We start from the raw sequence: 25075 nt of genomic DNA, 5'->3' as shown, positions 1-25075 counted from the left end.
TGATTTTTCAATATAGTCTCCCTGTACACACACACTTAGTCCAGTAATGTTCCATTGTCTTGATCCAATCTCAAAAATTAGATTCCTTCAGGCCTGTTAAACACCCGTCTACTTTGGCTGTTAGGTCTTTGTTTGAAGAGAATCTCCATCCACCGAGGAAAATTTAGAGTTTGGTGAAGAGATGGAAATCTCAAAGAGTCAAATCAGGTGAATTTGATGGGTGTGGTAACAATTCGTATCTTAGTACCTTATTTTTACCAAGGCAATGACACTTGTGTGTGGGTGTGCATTGTCTTAATGAAAGATGACTTTCTTCCTTGCCATACCTGGCCTTTTTTCGTGTATCTTTTGCTGTAGTCGGTCCAGGAGGTTAGTGTATTATTGTCCATAATTGTTTGACCAGTGAGAAGAAAATCCATCGGCAGAATTCCTTTCGCATCCCAGAAAACTGAAGCCATCACCTTTTTCGCCGACCATATTGCCTTTGCTTTCTTTGATGGTGGTAAATGAACGTATTTCCACTGCTTTGAGTGCTCTTTTGTCAATGGGGTATAGTAGTGGACCTAAGTTTCATATGTAGTCACAAACCAATGCACAAAATCTTGTTGGTTTCTCTTAAAATGGGTCAAACATTAATCGAAAATTTCCATTCTGCTGGCTTCATAATCCTGCATCAAGAGGCTTGGCACCCATCTAATAGATAATTTCATCCAATTCTACTGTTAAAATGTGATATGACTGTTCAGATGACATCAGTACAGCTTCAGTGATTTCTCACACTTTCAATCTGTGATCCTCCACCACCATTTTATGCACTTTTGCAATTATTTCTGGCGTAGCAGCATAGTTTGGCCGGCCACAATGCGAAACATCATCTAAGCTGTCCTGACCAAACTTAAACTCATTTTCCTCTTGCCAACAGTTGAATATGAAGGAGCACAGTCCTCCAGAGTGTTATAAAAATTGGCATGAATTTCTTTTGCTTTCATACCTTTCTTTGCGTTTAATCTACGCTCGAATCTCAATTTTTTCCATCTTCACAAATCACTATAAGGGAACAATAACAGATCAGCATCCACACCACTTTTCTTCCCAGAGCACTGATGTGTTACGTGTTTACTCATAAAGGATTACCTATGACTATGTGGGAAACTTGTTGCACTAGTGCCGACATTTGGTGATGTTTCCAAGAACCTTTCAAACTACCCATGTAAGAGCTTGCAAATTCTGTTGATTCCTAGGGCTTTACTGGCAGATGCAATGATTGATGTTGGTAGATCACCCATATCAAATAGGTCAAAAGGATAGGAGCCAGATGAAAGTTCGTAGAAGCAGCATTGAGAAATCTTAGTCAAAATTGTTAGTTGTACACTGCCTTGGAGAAAACAGTACCATTTGTGTTTTACCATTGTTAAGAACCATGCCATTACTTTTAAACCTGTCATACATTGCCTTTATCCCCAGTACACAAGAATTTAGTTAGTTATTCAATGAATTACAGGAATTCATGAGGCTCACATCATTGGTATACATGCCACATTTATTGCAGCTAACCATTAAATTTATGGATGGATCATTAACTAATAGTATTAGGCCTAGCACAGACCCCCAAGGTATTCCTTTGGAGTGCAGGTAAGATAAAAATATTTCCATGTTTGCAGAAGACAACCTTTTGTAGGTTAGATAAGTACGTCTTTAGCTAACTCAGCGCAACTCCTCTTATGTGGAGCACCTCACATTTATTTCGTAGTAATTTGTGATCTATCAAATCAAAAGCTTCACTTTAAGTCAAAGTAGATTCCCATTACTTTATTTTTTCAGTTTATTTAATTTATAATATAACTGTATCCAAGAAACTTGTTCTGTTGATCTTCCTCTTCGAAAACCAAACTGTACCCAGATAAAAGATATTGCTTTCAAGATAATTAAATCTTTGGCAATAGACATACTCATACCTGTAATTACTGGAGGTGTTCTTGTCATCTTTATTTTTACAAACTGGCACCATCTTGGATGCCTTTAAGAGCATCAGGATACACACCATCAGAGAGATATTGATTTACTAGGGAAAGTACAAGGGTCAGGGTAAACTTTTGTGATTCTCTGAAATTTTTACTTGGTACATCTATTTCAGGTGAGTTTTTGCATCATACTTTCCCTAGGAGCACAGCTCTATTTTACTGCAAGATTGAGGTACATTATTTTACTTGATCTCATTTGGAACTTCATGATCTCCATTGAAGTGGTTTGGGGTGTATCAGGTAGTATTAGAAATAAAATATTGAATGTATCTGCTATTTTAGTAGGGTCCATCATGGTACCACGATTGCTGTCATTAACATAAGATGCTGTAAGGATTAAGTTGTGAGTCCCTTTCCCTCAATGATTTTTCAGGCTTTTTTTAATGATTAAATGCTTTCCTTAACCGCACATCGTTATACTCCTTTTTGCATTTCCTTATTAGATACCTTAACTGTTTCTCAAGAAGAGAATATCATTGATGTGATGAGTGGTCACCTTAGTGAGTTTAAATATTGTCGTAGTAGTAGTAGTTTTAAGGGGAGGCGACCGACAGCTAAGGTCATTTGCGCCATAGGGGATGGACAGGAAAGGATGAAGGGTGGAGAGAAACCCGGCGTCGGCATTAGCCTGCTCTTTACGAAAGGCGCCAAAGGGTCCGCAGTTTAACGTCCCATCCGACGGACGGCGTACTCACTCAAAGTGCCCTCCACAAAGCACCTCAAGTAGGGATCGAGATACCTCTGAAAAATATTCAACACCGCCGGGATTTGAACCCGCGCCCTCAGGGTGGGAAGCCAGTACGTTAGCCCCCGCACCATCTCGATCCCCCTTAAATATTGTCTTTAGGGTCTTTGACATGTTGATGATTTCAAGTGTAATTCAATTTTTGCTTTTTTCATAGGAAAGTTTCACAGGTTCAAGAGGAAAAGTAACATTAAAATTGTACATGAAAGCAGAATTAAATTTTTAAACGCTCTAACATAGTATGAGAAAAGTAATAAGACAGAGTTTTGAAAAATATAGTAACCTTTTTTCTTTAAAAAAAATGGATGTTACTGAAAAAAATAGCCCTTATAATTGTTTAGCAAGCTTGGGGTTGTTTTCCATGGCACAGAAGGCACGGAGGAATAAACCATCCTCTCTATTATTCTTCCATAATAAGCCGGTCCTTTTTGTATTTCCATTACTGGTCACTCAAGTTCTTATCTATTACATTTTTCATTGTCAGTAACACAACTTGCTAAATTTTTTGTCCATTGTGTTACTAATTGTTATCCTTTAACTGTTCTTGAACACTTCCTTTTTTATCTAGTGGTAAATGAGCTTTGTGACTTACTTTCCTGAAACAATGGGGATTGTTATAGATCCCAACACTGTCTTTTTAAAAGGATTATGTGACAAGGATTGTTACTAACTTAGCAGTTTTTTATCATCTACTATTCTTCTTTGGGAATGGAAAGCTGCTGAAAAGCTTAGTCAGAAGTCTTCCCTGACAAAATGTGATCCAAGCATTGCATGTCATCAGAGGATTTATAATTAGATTTTGAAATTTCCTCCATATAGTTGATTGAAAAACTTTCCCATTATTGTTCATCAGTGCAATAATTAACATAACCCTAGCTCTGTGTGCACAAAATCCAAATATTAGAGTTAACCACAAAGAAGGCCTGATGAGCCATTTATGAATTGTGGAATTTAGATGGATTGGAAATTGGTAATCCGGTTGGCTACTCATTTTATTGGTTTCCCATTCCTGACTCTGGTCATGGATATGCCTTCCTTATTTCCATTTTTTCCCAAAGTGTTCCGATTTCAGCCAGGCTTTTCTTTTTTTATTTGGATCATGCCTCTTGTAAGACTGATATCAATTCAACTCTCTAAAGTTTGGTTTTCATAGGACCTACTTATATTACGGCCTACCAAACACAAAATGAAACAAGTTTTATGAAGGATTCACCCATTCTACATGGTAGCAGAATAGTCCATTCCATATAATCGCCTGATTTTGGAAATTAAGAAGACATTTTCTTTATTTCTACATCCCTCTGCCCAAATCACCGGTAAAATGTGCAGATGACGGCTGCTAACCGAGTTCTACCTGTTCTTAAGGCACCCATCGTACCACACATATCCTTGGGGCATGCCATCACTAACTCATTAATGGGCACTCATTCCCCTCTGATAATGAATCCACTTACACTACTTACTGATAACAAGCAGAAATCCACATTATTTCCTAAATCAGGTGTTTATGTGGGATGGATCATGATGCTGTGGCTTACAAGAATGGATTAACTCTTCAGAAAAATATTTAAAATTATCTCATTGTCATTCAATTTTTTGCTATTCATTTACTAAAAACTGCAACATTATGGTCAATGTCATTGGGTGATGCAGTGCATTCAAAATTTAAACGAACTCTGAAAACAGAAAGATGAAAAAATTAATTTTATCAGCAGTATACATGGTTGGCATTAAAAGTATCAGGAAAAGTTTTGGAAAAAGAGAATTACTTCAGCTACTGTTACAATGCCTCAATATCCTTCCAAGTACATCCCTTGAGCGTTGAAACTTTTGCCAGCTTCTTTGACGGCACTTCAGGTCCCATGGTGGTGTCCTTTAAGGGAGCATTTTGTTTCTGGGAATAGGAAATAGCCTGCTGGTGCCATGTCGGGACTGTTAAGGGATTGGGGAATCATCGCGATGTCATTGTAAAAGGTCTCCGCAAGCAGACTCTGCTCTTGGTTGTCCGTCAGGATGTGTTTAGCACAGATCTTTCGCATCGCCAAATTTTCAGTGACAATGGTGTGAACTGCCATCTTATCAATGCCAATACGATCTGCAATCATGCGCACACTTAAACGACGGTTTGAATTCAGCACTTCACACACGTCATGAAAAATTTGTTACTGATACTATTTATACAAACCTTGTACTTTGAGCCGAGAAGAGATAAGGTATTTGTATGAGTAATGAATACTCAGGTACTTGAAATATCCCATCATCTTTAATTAAGTTTATGACCAATTTCTACTGTATTTTCCAAAAAGCCCACTCTTCAGAGTAATGCACCAGGTACATGTATTTAAAGATTTTGAAAATAATTGAATGATGCTGAAATCAAATGGCAAATTTTGCAAACAGGGTGAATCCAGTTGAAACAAAAGTAATTTCCCAGCCCATTCTGTTATGTACAAAAATAGATGTAACAATCAATTAATAATAATTGAAGTATCTTTGCTACTGGGGGAGTAAATTAAATCAGAGATATTTGTTTCCACAAAATAAGGTGAAACATGGGAATCAAAAAATAATGAATTTTTATAGCAACAACACAAGAAATCACATTCTTTACACGATGGAAGATAAGAGAGACTTTGAAAATACTTTCATAGCCAAAGCAGCTAATGCCACAATAAATGCCAGGGCTCTTGAAGAATGAAAAGCCACTAGAAAAGAGAAAACCAGTTCTCAATGACTAATACATACAATACCAGTCATCCATAAATGTTCAATGGAAAATATTTTATATTACCTGAAAGTGCCTGTATCTGTGAAAAGAAAATGTACGTTATGACAAATATCATCGGATCGACTGATTCCGGTGTTCCCCACGTCATGTGTAGGATCAACAAAAATGTGCCAAAATTGGAAAGCACCACAGATTTCCACAAAACATCCAAAGAAAAACGTCTTGGTTTATTAAATGAGTCCATGGCCCATATTAAATATGTGACAGTGTATATTGTACAGAAGACAAGAGCCATTTCTGGAAAAAATCAAAATAATGTTAAAATGATTATTCGCAAAAAGACAAATACATCAAGAACTGATTCTTACCAAAGGCTGACTTTCCAAATATTACGTAGAAGTTATTTTCACCTTGAAAAAAGGCTGAATGTATGCCTCGGACGTTTTTAGATAGTGAAATCTCATTTAGCTTAGACCAATTATAATAAGCTTCGACTATAAGTAAAATTATAGCCAACTTCCAATGGTTCTAGAATTAATCACATCAATTAAATAAAAAAACGAAATTTGTTCACTGGATAAGAAATGATAATTCACGCTCATAACAATTAAAACCATAGTTACTGCAGTACTTTAAATTGGGAGATTGTTTCAAACATTATTCCCGATGATTTAGCAGTTCTCCCATTGAATGACCTACCTTAAAAGTTGTGTTGTAAATAACGTGTCTATAGGCATGTCTATCCAACAGCATAAGATCAATGATGACGATAACGGGGTCATATTCTATATACTTGTCGGATATTTTGTGACAGTGCTCCTGTAACAAAAACTCCATTAATTCAGCGAGCGGTTAGGTAAACAATATCCGATACAGATTACTTACGCAATTACTCATTTTCAGTACTGAAGGACTATACTCCTTAAAAAGCTCTACAACTGACTTCCCGCAGTTTATGCATACGAAGCCTTTACTATTTTTCTCCATGATTTATATTACAATAACAACATCCAGTATGGCAGAAAGAATGGACGGCGGTCACAAGACTAACACTTATCGAAGAATTAACGTAATCATTCATAGAATGGAATGATAGAGCCGCTTAGAATGCACAAATTCATACTCAGAGAATGTAATTGTGGCCCTATATTTATGTTTACTTCGGCATCAGCCTGATAGTGGTTTTAAATTTATCGTTTCTCAAGTATTTCGGCGTTTCGTTTTGGCGCCAATTCGAAAGGCTACAATAATGAAGGCTATTCCGACGAGATGAATATTATAGAGAGGATATAACTTCTGGTAATTTTATTATTTAAAAATAAGATGTAAATTATATCCAATTATGTAAATGACAATTGTAGCATACCATACTCCTCAAGGTCTCTTCTATAAGGCATGACATAATTAGTTGCTGATTAAAATAAATAGAGAACAGTTGTAGTAGAAATAACGCGAATAGGATTTTTTGAAACTCAAGAAAGTATTCATAATAATCATACGACTGACGCAAGTACCTTTTTACTCAGTAGATATAAGTAATTATATTTTATTGACAACACGTAGTATTCGTCCTTCGAACTCTATCAAACCTTTTGGGTGATGTTTATATTTTCAGTCTTCGCGAAACTGCGATTAAAAATTACTCCTTTTTTGTCTGAGAAACTCATTATTTCATGACTAAATGGGTATAAGGTGACCCGAAAAGCGGTTTTTTAACACAAAAACACCATGTGGGACAATTGTTGCAAATAAGTAACACACAATTTGAAATTTTAAACATGTTTCAAGGTTGAGATTTTTTTGTAAGTGTAGGATTTCCAATACAAATTTCTTTATGCAGTCGGGAGTTCTTCTTGGCGCATTTTTGGTGTTATGATTACCAAATATGACAATTTACGTATACATTTGAATAGTAAGAAAAGCAGATGATCTAGTATAAAATACAACTATGAGTAGACGAAGAAAAGTTCACTTCAACCTTTTCAGTAAAGTTGTTCAGAATTCTCTTATAGTGAAAGAATTGCATTGAAAATGACGCACTAAGGTGGGGAAGGTGGTGCCTCGCTTTGGTGCCGGCTGTCCTTTCGCTCCTCGGCGACGCAAAAATATTTCAAAGCATTGATTTTTAAAACACAAAGAAAAGACACAAATGTAGCTTTGATCTTTCGCCGGCACGACCGTCATCATCTCATGATGACGGTCGTGCCGTCGAAATATCGACCGTTCAAACCGATCGTTTTGATTAGTGGTCACGGAGCTCTTTGCCTCGGACGGCACATCCTAGCGAGGATCACGCGAGAGCCCAAATAAAAAATAAATTTATAAAAATAATAAGAACATGTCTAGGAGTTATGTGTAATTTTAATATGTAGGAGCCAACAGGCTGGTGTATTCCCATGGTAGTAATTTACCCAGGAAAGACCGATGACATGTGTTCCAGCCTTGAACGCTCCTAAAGTTTATGGCGTTACTGCGTAGTAGCTCTATGAATTGTGTGGAGATTGGTCCAAGAAATGCTTGCCGATACAATAATTTACTCTTACTCGCGTGATTTTAATCGACTTTTAAAATGAAATTCCTTTGATTGCGACACACGCGCAAGAACAGTATTACTAACGACCCTTAACCATTAGTGATATTCGCTTCATACAAACTAGTTGGCAACCGTGGATATTACAAAACAATTCATTAAATTATCGTCCATGAAAGAAAATCCAGTGATTGTGTTTCCCACGACTGCGATCAAGCCAAGGGTATTCTTTATATTTGTACGGCCAAGGAAATGGCGCTTCTGACATGAAGAGGAATATGTAACCTTAATTTATATTTCTGTTGATAACAAACCTATACCTTTTGTTTCTATTCCTGATTCATTTAAAGATCGGAGAACTGATTTTATAATGCCAACTGTCGTTAAGTTTAGTCTGTTAGATAATTTCTCGAAAATGTATTCCACACGATGGCACAGCTAAAAACTTTATCAGCGCTACCTTTGGGAAATTCCTTCAACTCAGAGCTGTTTTCTGTCTGGCGGCAGTGTTCTCATTTACGTAACGCATCCTGCGTATGATCATTTCAGTGTTCTGATTAGCTATTTCCGTAAATCCTGGGAAATTAACTGCGAAAATGGCAAGCGAACTTTTGTTGATTAGGATATGCAGAGGATCATTCAGATCGGTGAGGAAATTCAAATTAACTTTAATTATTTGTTCTCCAATAGTCGGATGTCCTTATGTTAAGTTACCATTTCATTTTTAAAACGTATTATTTGCGAATGAGGATTTTGATATTTTCGCATATCTTTCCGATATTGTTTGTTTAAGATATTTATTTTCCTGTGACCCCTATTTTTAGGTGCGAAATATTCATGTGTCCTCTGTTGTTGCGTCGAACGAACCAAGGATTAAGAAGTTTGAAATTTATCGCTGGAACCCGGATAAGGCCTCGGATAAGCCACAAATGCAGGAATATTCTGTCAACTTAAATGAGTAAGTGTTATTGTTTTCTGAATATTTTTTCTACCCCACATCTCTTTGGCTTTGATGCATCAAGGTCCTGATCTCGTCTTCTGATTATTTTGAAGGTGCGGGCCTATGGTTTTGGATGCTTTGATTAAGATAAAGAATGAAATGGATAGCACGTTGACGTTCAGGAGATCCTGCCGGGAGGGCATATGTGGTTCATGTGCGATGAATATCGGCGGAGTGAATACGTTGGCCTGTATCACGTAAGGAGTCGGATTTTACTCTCCTTATGGCAATGATGAATTTTTGTTTGCTAATTTCACGTTTTTCATTACAGCAACATAGACACTAACCTGAGTAAGCCAACGAAGATATATCCTCTTCCGCACATGTATGTTATCAAAGACCTTGTTCCAGATATGAACAACTTCTTCTCTCAGTATAGATCCATACAGCCATGGCTACAGAGAAACAATGAAGAAGCTGCGGGATCACAGCAACTTCTCCAAAGTGTTGATGATCGTAAAAAATTGGTACGCATAGCTTTTCATTCCGCGAAAATGGTGTAAGTTATTTAAGGAATCATTTACATACTACTCTTTCCGTAGGATGGTCTATATGAATGCATATTATGCGCTTGCTGCAGTACTTCTTGCCCTTCATATTGGTGGAATGGAGATAAGTACTTGGGACCTGCAGTACTTATGCAGGTATGCGTTTCCCTTGAACAAGATATTTTTCATGAAGAAGTGTTAACACCCTGGTTAACAGTGTTAACTTTTAAATAGTGAAACATTTTATCGAGAGTAACATTATTCCAGTCTTGGAAATCTATTGCCCATCTCTTTGACCCTGTAACCACATCACCTCAGTCAGGGATCCGTCTCGGCCAAATTTTGGTGGTTACTTCCACACAAGAAAATAATAATCCGAAAATATTTTTTGAGAAAAATTTTTAGGCGATTTGTCCTAATTTGAAAGTAATAAAAAATATAGTTTCCAGAGGATGTGGAAAGTGCAAAATTTTAAAATGCAATATCTCAGAAACTAAAGATGGATGCCACAATCATATATTTTCTAAGGCCTATAAGTATAATTTTGTACAGTTTCTAGAATGAAATTCAAATGTGGCTAAGACTGCCCAAAAGATTAGCCTTTGAACTGTAAATTATCATATTAAATTTTTTTGTAATTTCCCAAGAGGCATTAAATCAGTTGAAAAACTTAACCATTTTGCACCTCTGTTCAGTTATTCTTACTAATAACTTTATCCCTAGTCTATGATGTATTCAGTTATTGAATCACCTAAATTTGGAAAAAGATTTTTTAGTAGCTTAATCTCTATTAAAACCTCATTTTCATAATTTGTAAAAATTTAGCCTGTTAATCTCTTTATTGTACTATCCATTGCTATTTCTCTCCATACTTTTCAGCCATTACCATATCTAACCTCCCATCTTTTTTAACTACTTTATTTTGTCTATTTTCTCCTCTTGGAACCATATTATATTAATATAGTTGATATTAGCTTTATAATGGTGCATTTCTTCTGAAAATGCCCTTGGTGAAAATTTCTATGCTATCATTAATATAAAAGAGTCAAATAAGTCAATGCAGTATTGATAACAGCTCTGGGGATAATTTTTTCTGCATCTAATTAAAAAACATATTTGCTGAATAACATTTTTATTTATATGATAGCCGTTTTTAATAACCTTCATAAATGTGAAAACTCAATTAACATATGTACATAGTTCCTGTATAACTATTTTCCCATGCAACAAATGGGAAGGGGGATCGAGAAATTATATATAAATCTTGTTTAAGTAAATAATATAGCAGTCACTAAAGCAGCTTATTTCTGACCTCTCAACAAACATGCCTGTCCAAGAATTGTGCAATTTGTAAATACTATCTATCTAGATAATCTATAAAGATACTTAATCTGTGTATAAGTGCTTTACTCCAGTTATGCTACACTATTTTGAAGATTTCTCATTATTTGGGCATATTTTCATTTATGAAAACATTTTCTTAGGCTTATCGGTGGATAATAGACTCAAGAGATGAAGCGACTAACAAGCGTCTTGACCAGCTGAGGGATCCGTATTCTGTGTATCGATGCCACACAATAATGAATTGTACAAAGACTTGTCCAAAGGTAGGTATTATTCCAAATCCTTTCTTTTTCATTAAACAATTACATGTATATATTACAAAATTATTCAAGCATAAAAGTGATTTGCATGATTTTTATGTAATAAATTGTTCTTTACATAGGGTCTCAACCCTGGCAAAGCTATTGCTGAAATAAAGAAGCTTTTGGCAGGGATTAGTAAGAAAGAAGCTCCTGGTTTGGACTCTACAGCTTTGCATAATTAAAGGTTTTGGTAAATAGGACTTCTTTAGAAACAAATATGTACATGTGCAATAAATTGCAGCTCTTTCTGTCTGTGACTTAATTTATCTATCTATTTATATTATGATAACATTTTCAGCATTTTAACATTGTAAATAAAACACTGCACATTGCCAGCCCATTGCTTAAAATAACAAAGCCCTCTTTGTACAGTTTTATTTAATATATTTAAACTCTGTGTACAGGTGCAAGGTTTATTTCAAAGAATAAATCCAAGAACTGGAAGGTTTATTATTCCTTGGAGTTGACTTGGTGACCTTTTAAGATTTTCATATACCCCAAAGATGTGAAAGTGGAAGTTCTTGTTGTAAATATTTCTAGGATCACTCCATAGCTCAAAATTTTTAACATTTATTACAGAAAGTTGATAAACATTCTTGGAAACTTCTATTAATGGAAAGATGCCAATGGGACCATAATCTTACCCCTCAATTTCTGTTCATTTTGAAGCTTAGGTGTCTAGATTCTAGGAAAATGTGGATGATAAATGTCTCAATTTCTTGTTAGAACTTAAGGCAACTTCTTTAAATCACCAAGGGCTCACAAAAATCAAGAACATACCCCAGGTTCCCAATGGGTAATCTTATCTTGAAGGATAAAATGTTGGGTTGGTTTACAGAACCATTATTGACCAGCATTAGGTCAGAGTTACAAGGGCCTTTGTGATTAATTCACCATAAAATGAAATCCGTTTTGCTAAGAAGGCAGTAAGGTATACCAACTGGTAAACATCCCCAAGGCTTCTTTTCAAACAAAGTTCACAGCTAATAATAAGGCCATGGTTACATGTTCTTATTCACAGGACTGTTGAAGTTGAGGGTGCATGTATGCTTTAAGTTTTGGATTAAGTCCTGTTAGACAAATGTCTCGCAAATATCCTAAACATTCAAAGATACCAAAGTGGTACAAAATTAAAAGAGTTTCGGCAGACATTACGTTCAAATTTTTTGGTCTTAGATTGGTGGACATTACAGCCGATCGGGTTACTGTATCCCCTGAGAGAATGAGAGTGCACTGACTCAGCGGTTCATGTTTTGTGTTAAAAAAAACGACCAACATTTTGTTCCATAATTATTTTTATTTTCTGAGAATTTTATTTTGTATTCACTTTTAAATCTTGTTACTTTGTGGAAATGTTTTATTTTATTCCTGGACCATTTAATTTACTTGTGCTTTGGGTCATTTTCAGGAATCCTGCTGATCAGTGAGGATGATGAATTTTTAATGCAACTGAAATAACATTGCCCTCACCAATGTTGATATTTTTGTTGAGGTGCACCATTTTACTGAAACAGTACAGTACTACTTTTTTCTCATATTGGTATCATTTTCGGGAAAATCTATTATTTCTCTAAGAGAGTTCACTATTCATAATTTAATATTAAAAAGAAAAATTTGCATCAGGGTTTTGTCCCTACTCAGTAATCTTAACACAGTCTGCCGACATACAGCTTGATGTTATTTATGTGCGCAATATCACTATGAGACTACCACCTTTTCCTTGTTATTTCTGACACATGTGGTCAATAATCATAAACAGATATTTGGGATGCAGTATATCCTGGAAACTTCAGGGAATTTCATGAATGTTGGTTAGTAAACACCCTGAATAGAGGATTAATGGCGAGAAAAATGAAATAAAACAATACCAGAATAACTCGCCAACCATATTATGTATATTCCTTCAAACATTTGTGGCTGGCAAATGTTTGGTTAAAAGGAAAACAGTCACTTATTATCAAGTTGTCTCTTAACCTCAGGAATCCAAGGAATTTCCTTTATGGAAAACCCAACACATTTTATTGTATATTCTATTGTTTCAGGCTTCACTTCGTGGAAGTAATTGATATCCATTATTGAAATAGAAAGAAAGACTCGTACTTTTCCACAGATTTTATTATACAGCACGACGCGTTTCACCGACTTGCGGCATCATGATGCCGCAAGTAGAGGCATCATGATGCCGCAAGTCGGTGAAACGCGTCGTGCCGTATAATAAAATCTGTGGAAAAGTACGAGTCTTTCTTTCTATTTCAATAATGGACATTTTATTGTGTTGAGGAAAAATTTTCCATTACAGGTACTTCTTTTATACTGCATTACATGTTGTTAAATATCTTCCTGTTTGCCAAAAAAAAAACTTATGGTGCCAATAATACCAGGCATATTCAAAAAGTAAGGGCTATTTGGTTTTTAAAATTTACATTTGTTTGAAAAAGTTTTTATTGATGGTACTTCACTTTTTTAAATTGAAGTGAAAAGTGAAGCACTTTTAGTAATTCTGCACCAGTTTCTTTAATCCCTCTACAGAGAAATTTGAACCTGGTAATTGACCCATTTGTCAATTGCAGTCTCATCATCTTCAAGTTGCAATCTACCATGCCAATTTTTTAAGTTCAAGAAGAGGAAATGGTCACTTGAAAAGTCTGGACTAGAGATAGCAGTCTAAATATGCTTGTCCAGCCTACATTCTTTGCTCTTTGTTGGTTTGCATTATTGGTAAGCATTTTTGGTAACTACCTTTCACACAGTTTGTGGTATCCAAGCTTATCCATGAGAATCATGTAAATAGTGGTGCGTCCAGCCAGAGAAAATTTATCAGCCTACCCACTCGCCATCAATCGTCGATCAGATTGCAAATCTTGGTCCACTTTTTTAATGATTTTATTGGTCTGGATACTGAGCCAATCACCCTGTTCTTCATGATGCACCTGTGTGTGGCCATTTTTGAAGTCTTTAACACCATTGTCTGACCTTTCCTTCACTCCTTCCTTACTTCAGGTCCATCAAGTAGGTACTACAACTGATGAATTTGGACAGGTGGTCATCCTTTTGCACACAAAAATTGAATCACTGCAGCCACTTTTGCCCCTGGCCGGAGCAATGATTTCCATGTTATCTGCATTCATTCACTGACAGACAAAGGAATACTGAATCAAAAAAATATCTTAAATGGCTTTAGAAACAATCAATGGTTGGTGCCGCATGGGTAGAACTTAGTTCTGTCCCACCAATATTTATAATAAGAACAGCTGTCATATTTTTCTCGATGTTACGACATTTTTATTATTCAACTAATTTAATTATAATTTCTTGGCAAGTGTAATTTATGTTAGAGAATATTTTATAGTTTCTCAGCCCCCTATATACCTGGAAATCGTATTCTTGAGACAATTTTCTTCTCATCCTTATCTGGGAATAAATGTGGACCCTCCAATTAGGGGCCTAGCACTCTTATCAACTGGGCTACTATAGTACACCCGAAATGCTTTCATGAAGCCTGGGAGAAAAAAATAGAAAATACAACATATTACAGTTTGTTGTATGTGCAGATTAATTTATTATATAAATGCCTTATGTATTCAGAAGCAATTGTGTTAACTGTTGCCTCATCTTATGAATAATACTTTCCTATTTTATTGAGATCTGTGGTGATTCATTCAATTACTTAGAACTTATATCGACTGTCCAATTGCAATTATACATAAAATTATGTCATTTGCTATTCCTCTGTGAATGTAGAAGCATCAGCTGAATATCCTCAGTCAATGTTCCTGAGCGCATTCTTCATCATTTGTCTTTACTTTGTAGTTTCCTTTATTTAGCGTTCCAAACCTTCATATTCCCTCTTCTTCAAGCATCTTCATGATGCTTTTCTGCCAAGTATTATGCTATTAATTTTCACAATCTTGACTCATAATTAAATGCATAACTGATTTGTTGATTTGATTGTAAATAAATGATTTGATTTAAGGGGTCTTTTATTGAGTCAATGATGATTCAAATACTTCTAGGTACATTTTAATATGCTAAGGCTTATGGTTGAGTTTTCAAAGTTATTAAACATTTCTGCAGTTTTGTCTGTGCAACTAAGTCTATTCTAATTTTTGATTTTTACATCCTGAAGAATTTGTGTTGTTCTGTTAGAGTATACAATAATCATCAGCATCCATGGTAGCACTGTATGGTAGTGAGAATTTATTTTATTCTTATAATGTAGTATTCTGAGTATTTTATATGAAGAGAGTCAATTTGTTTCCACATTTCTTAACCTATTGAAATGAAAGTCGATAAACTTTCTTTTAATTTCAAACTTCAATCAGCATATTGTGTGTGTGTATGTATTTAAGTAATAGTCTTTCTGGATTTTAAAAATTAATTTTTTCATCTTATCAATTAGCTGGATTGAAGAATTTCTTCATGTCAGAGAACTTCTAAGCTTAATTTATATATTCTATGTCAGGTGTTTTTTTTTGTTTGAGAGAGGCTGAACTTCATAGAATAGCAATGTGATAGTTATAAAGTTAAAAAAAATCCTACCAATTTTGCATTTTACCAAATAATATACATATTCTACTAATTTTACTCAGAGAATATATTAAAAACATGAAAAAATAGGTGTAGCCAATGGTAATATGGAACTGCTAATTGATAACCTACTTGCCTACAAATGCGATTAACATTCAAACCATTTCATACTTCTCACTGGGTAGAACAACAGTGGGGTTGGGGAAGCTGTGAGGAGGTTTTGTTTTAGTTTTACTTTTGATATATTGAGATTTTGAGGAGAGGCAAGTTCAATGGGAGTATTGTTTCCATGGGAGATGTGAAGATGTCTTCATGCTCAAGCCTAGGAAAAATTAATAGACTACTTAAAGAAAATAGGATTTTGCAGTTTGCAGCCCATCTCCTTAAAGTAGGTCATCATACTTCATTCTGCAGATGGTATACAGAGAGAAGAAAAGGATGCAGATGGGCATCTGAGAAAAATTGTGTCTTCATTAAAAATGTGAATGAAAGAATGAACATATACCAACCACCAGTTATTCCCTTTTCACAGACACCTCCGTAAAATCCCAGTTTCTCCAAAAATAAACTTAAGATAAAACTTCCTTAAAGCTTACCCTTCTCCTGTGGATGGCAACTGACTCCAGTAATCCTACCTTCCCAGCATTTCATTTTCTGTTTTCCAATCCCACCTTTCCCTCCATTCCCTACCCAAAACTCACAGTTAGCCAGCTTTCTTTCAATACCCTGAATTTGACTCTTTATCTATTTGAATGTATACCATTTGCCACCGTTCCTGGTACACAAGATACTGCACTGTAGTGAAACTAGTTAAATAAATTAGTCAATGGCTTGTAAATATGTAATAGTTTTTATTATTATATCATATGTGCCTATAAATATATTTTTGGAACTAATTAAAAGGGATACCGTGATGAGGCACATTCCCTCCTGTATTGATACATAAATATCAACATGTTTCTTATATTGCAGAACTTACACTACATTTGCACAGATTATATTCTTCATAGGAATGATGTTGAATTGGCAAATAGTTATGTGTAAGATATATATATATATATATATATATATATATATATATATATACTGACTGTGTATAATGAAGTGTGGAACAGTCTTCATATTTTAGAACAAATTTAGAGAACTAAAGCTTTTAGTTCCATATATCTTAGCGTGCCCTTGAAGTGTGACTTCATGTGATAGGGGGCCATGTACTGAAATAGCTTAAGTTTTTCGTGAAATTTGTTGTTCAAAAAGTGCAAATGTTTCGCCATACTGATTCAACAAAAGAAGAAGCATTTTCTCTGGAATACCTAATCTTTCTAAGCATTCCCCAAGGCTCAACTCCAGGGCCTAGCATTTTTCTCAATTTATCAGCACCTTCCAAAAACAGCTCTACAAGTGAATTGATTATATTTTTGTATAATGTATCTCTCTCTCCTCTAAATCAAATTGTACCTATTAACTGATATTATTTCAGCTGAATCATAATATACCATGTAAAATTTATGCAGTTTCGCTCATTTCAAAGGGAAACTGTACCTTTACAGATTTTAGTTAACTGTAAGGTGAACTTTCAACCATCAAAGTACATAAATATTTAAGGATGAGCCATTATTTGGATGCCAAGTAAGAAAGAATAATCCTTAATCCATCTGACTTTAACTTGAGAAAAATCATAGTTGATAGTCTTTCATCTTGTACTATAAAAGTATATACTAATGAATCACTGATGGGAAAATGTTTTGGGAGGCATCAACTCCTACCCATATTCTCGAAAAAGATCATAGGGTAATATGCTCAAACTGCCACCTCTTGTATCTTGTAAAAAAATGTATAATTAGTTTATGAAGATCAGAATTTTTCAGAGGTTTTGAATCCCTGCATGGGTATTGTGTGAATAGAACCTTGTGGAATATGCCGTTTATTGGATGGGACTTAAAATCGTGGGGATTTTGGCATTTTTCATAAGTAGGATGCTATTACCCCATTTATGGAAAATCATACATATGTGAATTTACCTGTCTGTCTGAGATGAATAGAACTACTTCAGTATGATCATATATTTTTTCTTAACTGCATCTGCTGCTATTCATAAATATAATACCTACTAATTCCAAAGAAACTGCGGGAGATGCCGCAACAGTAACTTTTAACGGAGTCATCCGCTAATGTGCATTTCAATGCAACAATATGAAATCAATTGATTGACCATCATGATATAGAATTGGTCATTAATGGTACCTTATTATAAAAGTACAACTTACTTCAATGACTTATTTTAGATTTAAAAGTATGATATTGAACAAAACTATTTAAGGTTAAAGATTATGTTGTAAAACATGCTTTTAGTGATCAAAGAAATATTTAAATGAATGGCTGTTTTTCATGGGTTAATAAATATATACATGTATATCCCTTCCATGGGTTAATATATCCCTCCCATGGACTACAACCTTGCCATGGGGCAAGGCCTTGTGTGCTCTAATGACCCCTAGAGCTGTGCTAATGGGAGCAATGATAATTGCTCCTAGTAAGGTCACCCATGCCAGATAGGTCAAAGGCTAGGAGCCAGACAAAAGGTATTCCACACAGTGTCTGTTCCTCAGTGAGGTGGCTGCAAAGGCATCTGACCCCAGTGGGGTGGCCATTGAGTGATGGTGTCACATTAAAAACACTGGAGGAAGGCAACGGGAAACCACATGAATTTCTATTTGCAAGACATTTATGATGGGCAGTAAAGAGAAAATCAGTCCTGGCAACTACAGGACTTGAACCAATCAGCCTGGGGTCATTCCTGGCAGTGGGAGAAGCAAGGCTCCCTCAGTCGTTATTTCAAGAAACCCTCGAAAAGGAAAACTGACAGTAGCTGGACAGAAGACCAAACTAGTTAGAATAGGGACTTCAAATGTTAGTCCAACATTGAGGACAAGAAAATTAGAGAATATAAAGTGAGAGATGGAAAGATATACAGGGTTAGTCCGGAAAATAAGTGTACTGAGCTCAGGAAAAAAAATTTATTATAGTTTTACATATCTTAAGCTAATATTCCTCAAAATAGGACCCTTGTGAGTCGATACACTTGTTCCAGCGGCGTTCCCATTCTTGGAACGCTCCCGTGAAGGCATAATCGGGAACCTCTCGAAGACACGTCGTCACGACCTCTTCGACGGCGTCCAAAGTCCCGTATCGCGTTCCTTTCAAACTCCTCTTTATCTTCGGGAACAGAAAGAAGTCCGGTGGTGCCATGTCCGGGCTGTAGGGCGGGTGCGGCAGCGTTGCCACGCCGTGCTTGGCCAAGAAGTCCGACACGACAAGCGCGGTGTGAGACGGCGCATTGTCGTGATGCAGCCGCCAGATGTTTATGATCGCTGGCCGGACGCGGGCGACTCGTTACACTGCTCTGCTATCATCCGAACACTAAGACGACGATCAGAGTTCAGTACATCGCGAACTTTTCGCACATTTTCGTCGGTGAGTGTCGTTGATGGGCGTCCAGGCCGTGGTTCGTCGTCGACCTCTTCTCTGCCCTCCACGAACATCTTGTGCCACCGAAAGATCATGTTTCTGGACATGGCTGACTCCCCGTAAGCCTGGTTAATCATACCGACAGTTTCGGTAGACGATTTCCCAAGCTTTACCGCAAATTTGATGGAATAACGCTGCTCCAAAAACTTCGGCATCGCGTTCCGTGACGTGGGTCGAGCGTGGAGGTTCGCGTTAACAGAGCTCCTCACTACACCACAGCTCAGAGCCGACTGCCTTTTTCAGCGTCGCTTGCCAACATACCCCCCTCCAATCGCAGCCTGTCAGAGCGGTGCTGGACGCGCCTGGAGCGGCGGGAAAAAATCAGTACACTTATTTTCCGGACGAACCCTGTATATTTTTGGTTTATGCGAGGTGAAATGGAAGGATAGTGGGGATTACTGGAGTGATAGTTATAGAATAATATACAGAGGTGGGGACAAGGGTGAACGAGGGGTTTCCATAATATTGAATAAAGAGTTAGGAAGAAGTGTAGTTAACATAGAGCAAGTAACAGATCGAATATTACTAGTATGTATAAAAGCAGGACAGACAAACTTGGTCATTGTTCAGGTACACATGCCACTGAGCAATCATAAAGGAGGAAGAAGTCGATAGGAAATATGATCAGTTAGATGATGGCTTGTGGTCCTGACATTAGAAATTTCATAATGTTTTTCATTGAAGCTAATAATGCTCTTTACTTGAGTACATTGCATATACATGCATGTACGTGTATATAAATAAACAAAGAAGCGAGATAGCGGTGGTGAACAAAAACACAGAGAAACAAGAAACTCACAAGTTTCATTTGGGTTTGTTTCTCTGTGATTTTGTTTGCTAGCACCATCTTGCTTCATTGTTCCCATTTATATTCACATCCATGAGACTTCCCTTCAAGATAAATATAGATGTATCCCACCCTTGGGATGGGATGGGAATGTGACGGCAGGTGTAGGAAGGAAGAGATGGTGATGAAGTGGGCGACTATGGTTTAGGTACGAGAAATGACCACGGGGAGAAAGCCATTGAGTTCTGCAGGAGACAGGGGCTAGACATCACCAACACTTGGGTTAGACACCACAAAAGGCAAAGGTATACATGGAAAATGCCAGATGACTCAGAAAGGTATCAGCTGGATTACATTATGGTTGAGTACTGATTTAGGAAGTGTGATCGATTCCCAGTTTCCCAGGAGCAGATGTGGACTCGGATCACAATTCAGTGCTCATGAAGTGTAGCATCCAATTAAAAAATATTGGCAGGGGTGGTGGGTTAGGAAATGGAATGTTGTAGCATTAACTGGATTGACTAAGAGTATCAGCCGGCTGTAGGGAAAATCATGAATGAGGAAAAAGAGCCTGGTACTATTGAGGAAAAATGGAAATATATCAAAAAAGGGATACTGAAAGCTGCAAAAGAAATGATAGGAAATGTTTATGGGAAAAAGGACAGAGATAAGATGATCTAAAAGATAGATAATGGAAGAATATGAACTCATAACTAGGCTAAAGGAAGTACTAAGAGTTAAATAATAAATTGAGACGGGCTACAAATAAAGGAAAAGAAGCATGGTGGAAGACTCAGGGCCAGAATAAGGAAGGTTTTCTGAGGAAGGGTGTAATTGGTACACTATATAGAAAATTAAAAATCTAAACTAAGAAGAAAATTAAATCAAAATTAGGAAGTAAGAAGGGAAGATCTGTGTCCACAGAGATAAGTCGGGTAAGATAATAGTTGACAGAGAAAAGATCCAAGAGAGATGGAAGCAGTATATAGAAGAACTGTATGGTAAAGAACTTAGACCAACAAAGTCCGACATAGAAAGAGAATGACACACAGGAAGATACCTTAGGTCCAGGCATACTCGACGATGAGATAAAAAGGGCATTAAGAGAGATGAAATCAAATAAGGCCAAGGGGGTAGACAACATTCCTGCAGAACGACTGAAATGTTTAGGAAAATGTGGTGGGAGACTATATAGACTAATTCATAGCATCTATGCGGAAGGAATCTAATGAGGAAGACTTTGTGAAATCAGTGTTAGTTCCAATTTTGAAAAATACAAAGGCTACATTAGGTGAGGACTACAGAACAATAAGTTTGATTTCCCATGCAGCTAAAGTGGTTCTCAGGATCATCAACAAAAGGATGGAGAGCAAGACTAATGTTAAGAATAAATGTAGGTTTTACATGAAAAATGTAAAACCTACATTATGTAAGGATATAGAACAATACATTTAATTTCCTATGAAAGTGTTTTTGCACTCAAGATCATCATTAAAAATATAGAGAGCAGGGCAAATGATTGCTTAGGGGATGATCAGTTTGGGTTTAGGAAAGGGAGAGGTACATGTGATGCCATTGCAGTAATGAGATTATTGATTGAGAGGTATATAGAACACAACCAGGAGGTATTTGCCTGTTTCGTAGATTTTGAAAAGGTGTTTCATAGAGTGAATTGGAAAAAACGAATGAGTATATTGCAGAAAATTGGAATAGATTGGAGAGACAGGAGGCTAATCCGCAACCTGTACATGTCTCAGACTGCTCAGGTGCGAGTGGGGAATGGAGAGTCCAGATGGGCAGTGTTAGGAAGAGGTCTAAGGCAGGGTTGCCCATTATCACCATTGCTGTTCAACCTAAATGAGGAGGAAATGATTAAAGAGGCATGAAAAGAACTGGAGATATGCATGAAAGTCGGTGGGGAATTCCTAAAATCAGTTAGGTTGGCTGATGACTAAGCTTTAGTTTGTCAGTCAGCCTAGGGTTTCTCAGTGAATTGGATATTCAGTGCCATAGATATGGGATGAAAATCAATATTAAAGAAAACAAAGGTTATGCGATTTTCCATAAAGAAAAAAGCTAAGCTTAACATTAAAATAAAAGGGGAAAAACTAGAGAAGGTGGAACAGTTTATGTATCTCGGAAGTGTTGTGGACCAATATGGTCAAAGTAGTAGGGATGTAAGGAGAAGAATTGCACTAGGCAAAGAAGGAGGAGGGAATTGATGACTGGGATGTTTAGTAAAAATGTTAAGACAAGACTCTTCAAAACTTTGAAATGGAGCGTAGTCATGTATGGTTTGGTAACATGGTCACTGAAGGAGGATGATAGACATAAATTGGAGGCTTTCGAAACATGGGCGTGGGGAGGGGGAAATTGACGGAAAGGAAAACAAATGAGGTGCTGGGTATGGTGGACGAGGAGAGGGGATTGTTGGGAGAAATCATCAGTATGCCGGAAAAATGGATGCCAAGCATATCGATTGGTAGTGGGATTTTAAAGACTGATAAAGGGGAGCCTGTTAGGCAAACAAGGAAAGGGCAGGAATAGGATAGGGATATTGGATGGGAGGGAGTACACAGAGATTAAGAGTGGCTTTGTGGAGGTTATGATGTTGGGTTGTTTTGTAGAAGAGACAAATTATTTATTTGGTAGTTGTGTCCACCTAAAACGTACATTAATGGGTAGATTGCCTGGTAATAATAATATATGTATTTGTTATGTCCAATATCATGTAAATTAAATCGTGGGTAAAATGCTTGCAAGGGCAAACAACTAGGTAGGTGAATATCAGCCAAGGAACTTTAAATGAAATACATTCAAACACTTTTTAATATTAATCTGGCTATATTTAATTAAAGTTCAAGTTTAGAAAAGTAATTTGAACAAATATAAGATGACTTATCTCGGAGAACAATCAAAGAAAAAGTAAAGCATTTGCTTTGTCTTCATTCAATGCAGGTCCCACTTATGTAAGACATGAAAATGAATGAAAATCTTGCCAGAGCTCCAGTAAAAGGATCTATTTGGCCCACCTCAACTGGAGAGAAAATGGCTGTAGAAAATGACAAAGTTTTGTAGGCCTTCTAATGGCAGGGAAAAGAAAAATGGAATTGTGACTTGCTTCAATATTATCTCCAAAAACGTTAATTGGACTGATTTTGTGATTTAAGTCAGTGGAGTGGTACATCTCAATGATTCATGCCCATGATGGACTATTCATTTTCTTACATTTTTAATCAAAATACCAGTGGCAGCTAGTATAATTAATAAACATTGAGTAGGAAATATGCAGAACCAAGTCAATTTGTTTAGAATTTGATTGGACAGATGAAATGGCATCAGAGTTTAACTAGAAAAATATAAACTGTAAAAGAAACTTAATCTTGTTATTTCTCAGACGCAATTGTTTGGTCCCTTGAATTTTGAAACATGGTTTTACTGTTGGACCAAATGTATGCACATAGTTTAATGTTCCTAGGTACATAGCAACTCAAACTTTTACTTCATATGGCTAGTAACACCAAAAGAATAATTTTTTAATCATTCTGGTATCCTGACGTGTCAATATATACCTCTTGGAAGTAGGGCTTAAGTAACAGAATGTTTGCTATAAAGGAATTCCTCTAGAATGACATACCATCTTTAGGGCCTTGGTATGGACATGCCAATCTAGGCAAAAGGCTTAGTTTTGGTTATAACATTCTTGCAATAACGTTCCACAGCTGAAGGGCCATAACCGTTTACAAGCTACAAAGGCTGGTAACTCATCTTCCATTTTTCAGAAAATTCAAAGTAATGCCTCTGATGACTGAAGCCATAATGGGTGGTGTAGGTTGTAGGAGAGCAGCACATCAAGAGTTCATGTAACGGAACAAGAATTGGTGAATGAAATAATTGTGAGACCAATAGATGTCCTGTCTACATTTGATATGTTCTAAGTAAATGGGTATTATGCTGTTGAGAATGATTTGCATACTTGTCTGGAGTGAATAATAGTGCACTAACAGGCAGTTTAAAGATTAATATAAGGGTTTGAAAGTTAATGTGTCTCCTATACCAATCATTCAAATATTTGTTATTGTGACTTGTTATGAATCTTTTGATGGTATGAGTGAAGGTGCAATAGAAGAACTTTTGTTTATGTGACCCCTTAAAATACCAAGAGTATTAGGATTTATGAATGGCCTTGGTGGTACTAATGTTAGAAGGGATACATTCAAAGGAAAAAAAAGAAAATGGGCAGATATCTTTCTTGCTTATTCCAGTCAAAAGAAAGGCTGAATGGACACTTTGAGCACTTGATTCACTGGATAAAAACCCATATAGGTAAGTGCCTGAACATCTCACTGCACCACAACCAAAAAAACCAACCAGAAAAACTCAACCAAGAAAGACTGTTCCATAAACCATACTAGACCTTTGTTGCTTAGCCTATACCCAAGGAAAAAGAATATTGTTTACCGGCCTTGCTGAACAAATGGCAATACAAAACAAAGGTATGCACAGAATAACCGACTTAAAGGAGAGCAGAATTGCAACCCTGAAAAGTTCCTGATAAGAAGTGGAAAGGTATCCTTTACAGGCATTTGTGGTCATGGAGACAAGTGCATCTCCATGAACTTGCCTTGAGGAAACAAACCGCCGATACAGAAGCCCCATATCCTGTATGTATTGGCACAAAAGAAAAGATATCCAGAATACTCACACAAAACAATTACACGACAAGATTCCAAATGATCTAAAAGATACATGACCTGCTCCCAAGGACCATATACGAGGGTCATCCGGAAAGTAGTACCCGTTCGTGCCGCATGAAGTGCTGACGACGCGAGTAGCCGCTGGACGAGGTCAGATAGCTTCAGTGGCTTGTCTGCCTTCTCTGAGCCAAGTTGCGTGACGCTAGCATTGCCTGTGTTGTTTCTGTGATTGTTTACAATGTTTAAAAAAATTGAGAACGCCGCCAGTTGTGAAGTGAGGGCAGTGATTAAATTCCTCAATGCAAGAAACGTTCGCCCATGTGATATTCATCGCCAATTAAAGGAGGTGTATGGAGACAATGTAATGGACGAGTCGTC

General features: G+C 36.6%; 2 protein-coding genes and 1 long non-coding RNA gene across 3 annotated transcripts; 2 read left to right on the top strand and 1 right to left on the bottom strand.

Moving 5' to 3' along the window:
* Positions 1-5325: 5325 nt before the first annotated feature.
* On the bottom strand, positions 5326-6716 carry Arv1 (ACAT-related protein required for viability 1). The gene is made up of 5 exons (XM_071590337.1): positions 6380-6716; positions 6194-6313; positions 5863-6022; positions 5558-5791; positions 5326-5471 (listed from the first exon to the last, which is right to left on the bottom strand). Exons 1-5 carry the CDS (start codon positions 6479-6481, stop codon positions 5374-5376), a joined length of 714 nt encoding a protein of 237 aa, XP_071446438.1. The 5' UTR covers positions 6482-6716; the 3' UTR covers positions 5326-5373.
* Positions 6717-8501: 1785 nt separating this feature from the next.
* On the top strand, positions 8502-11602 carry LOC139691899 (succinate dehydrogenase [ubiquinone] iron-sulfur subunit, mitochondrial-like). Its single transcript, XM_071589836.1, has 7 exons — positions 8502-8671; positions 8849-8982; positions 9078-9221; positions 9296-9491; positions 9567-9668; positions 10997-11119; positions 11239-11602. The coding sequence occupies exons 1-7, from the start codon at positions 8621-8623 to the stop codon at positions 11338-11340; spliced, it is 852 nt and encodes a 283-aa protein (XP_071445937.1). The 5' UTR covers positions 8502-8620; the 3' UTR covers positions 11341-11602.
* Positions 11603-13426: 1824 nt separating this feature from the next.
* Positions 13427-15130, top strand: LOC139692028 (uncharacterized). The gene is made up of 2 exons (XR_011701708.1): positions 13427-13552; positions 13729-15130. It is a non-coding gene; the product is annotated as an uncharacterized lncRNA (long non-coding RNA).
* The last annotated feature ends 9945 nt before the right edge of the window (positions 15131-25075 follow it).

The sequence above is a fragment of the Hetaerina americana genome, unplaced genomic scaffold, assembly GCF_022747635.1.
Source record: "Hetaerina americana unplaced genomic scaffold, ioHetAmer1.1.p SCAF_4, whole genome shotgun sequence".
NCBI lineage: Eukaryota > Metazoa > Arthropoda > Insecta > Odonata > Calopterygidae > Hetaerina > Hetaerina americana.
Note: the sequence above shows the minus strand (reverse complement) of the source record. Positions and strands in the feature narration are given on the sequence as shown.

Excerpts from the sequence above, each read along its gene's own strand:
- Arv1 (XM_071590337.1), bottom strand. The coding sequence starts at position 6,481 with ATGGAGAAAAATAGTAAAGGCTTCGTATGCATAAACTGCGGGAAGTCA. Across the intron at positions 6,314-6,379 it reads TACTGAAAATGAGTAATTGC|GAGCACTGTCACAAAATATC; the intron begins GTAAGTAATCTG and ends TTTTTGTTACAG. Across the intron at positions 6,023-6,193 it reads TTTACAACACAACTTTTAAG|AACCATTGGAAGTTGGCTAT; the intron begins GTAGGTCATTCA and ends GATTAATTCTAG.
- LOC139691899 (XM_071589836.1), top strand. The coding sequence starts at position 8,621 with ATGGCAAGCGAACTTTTGTTGATTAGGATATGCAGAGGATCATTCAGA. Across the intron at positions 9,222-9,295 it reads AATACGTTGGCCTGTATCAC|CAACATAGACACTAACCTGA; the intron begins GTAAGGAGTCGG and ends TTTTCATTACAG. Across the intron at positions 9,669-10,996 it reads GACCTGCAGTACTTATGCAG|GCTTATCGGTGGATAATAGA; the intron begins GTATGCGTTTCC and ends ACATTTTCTTAG.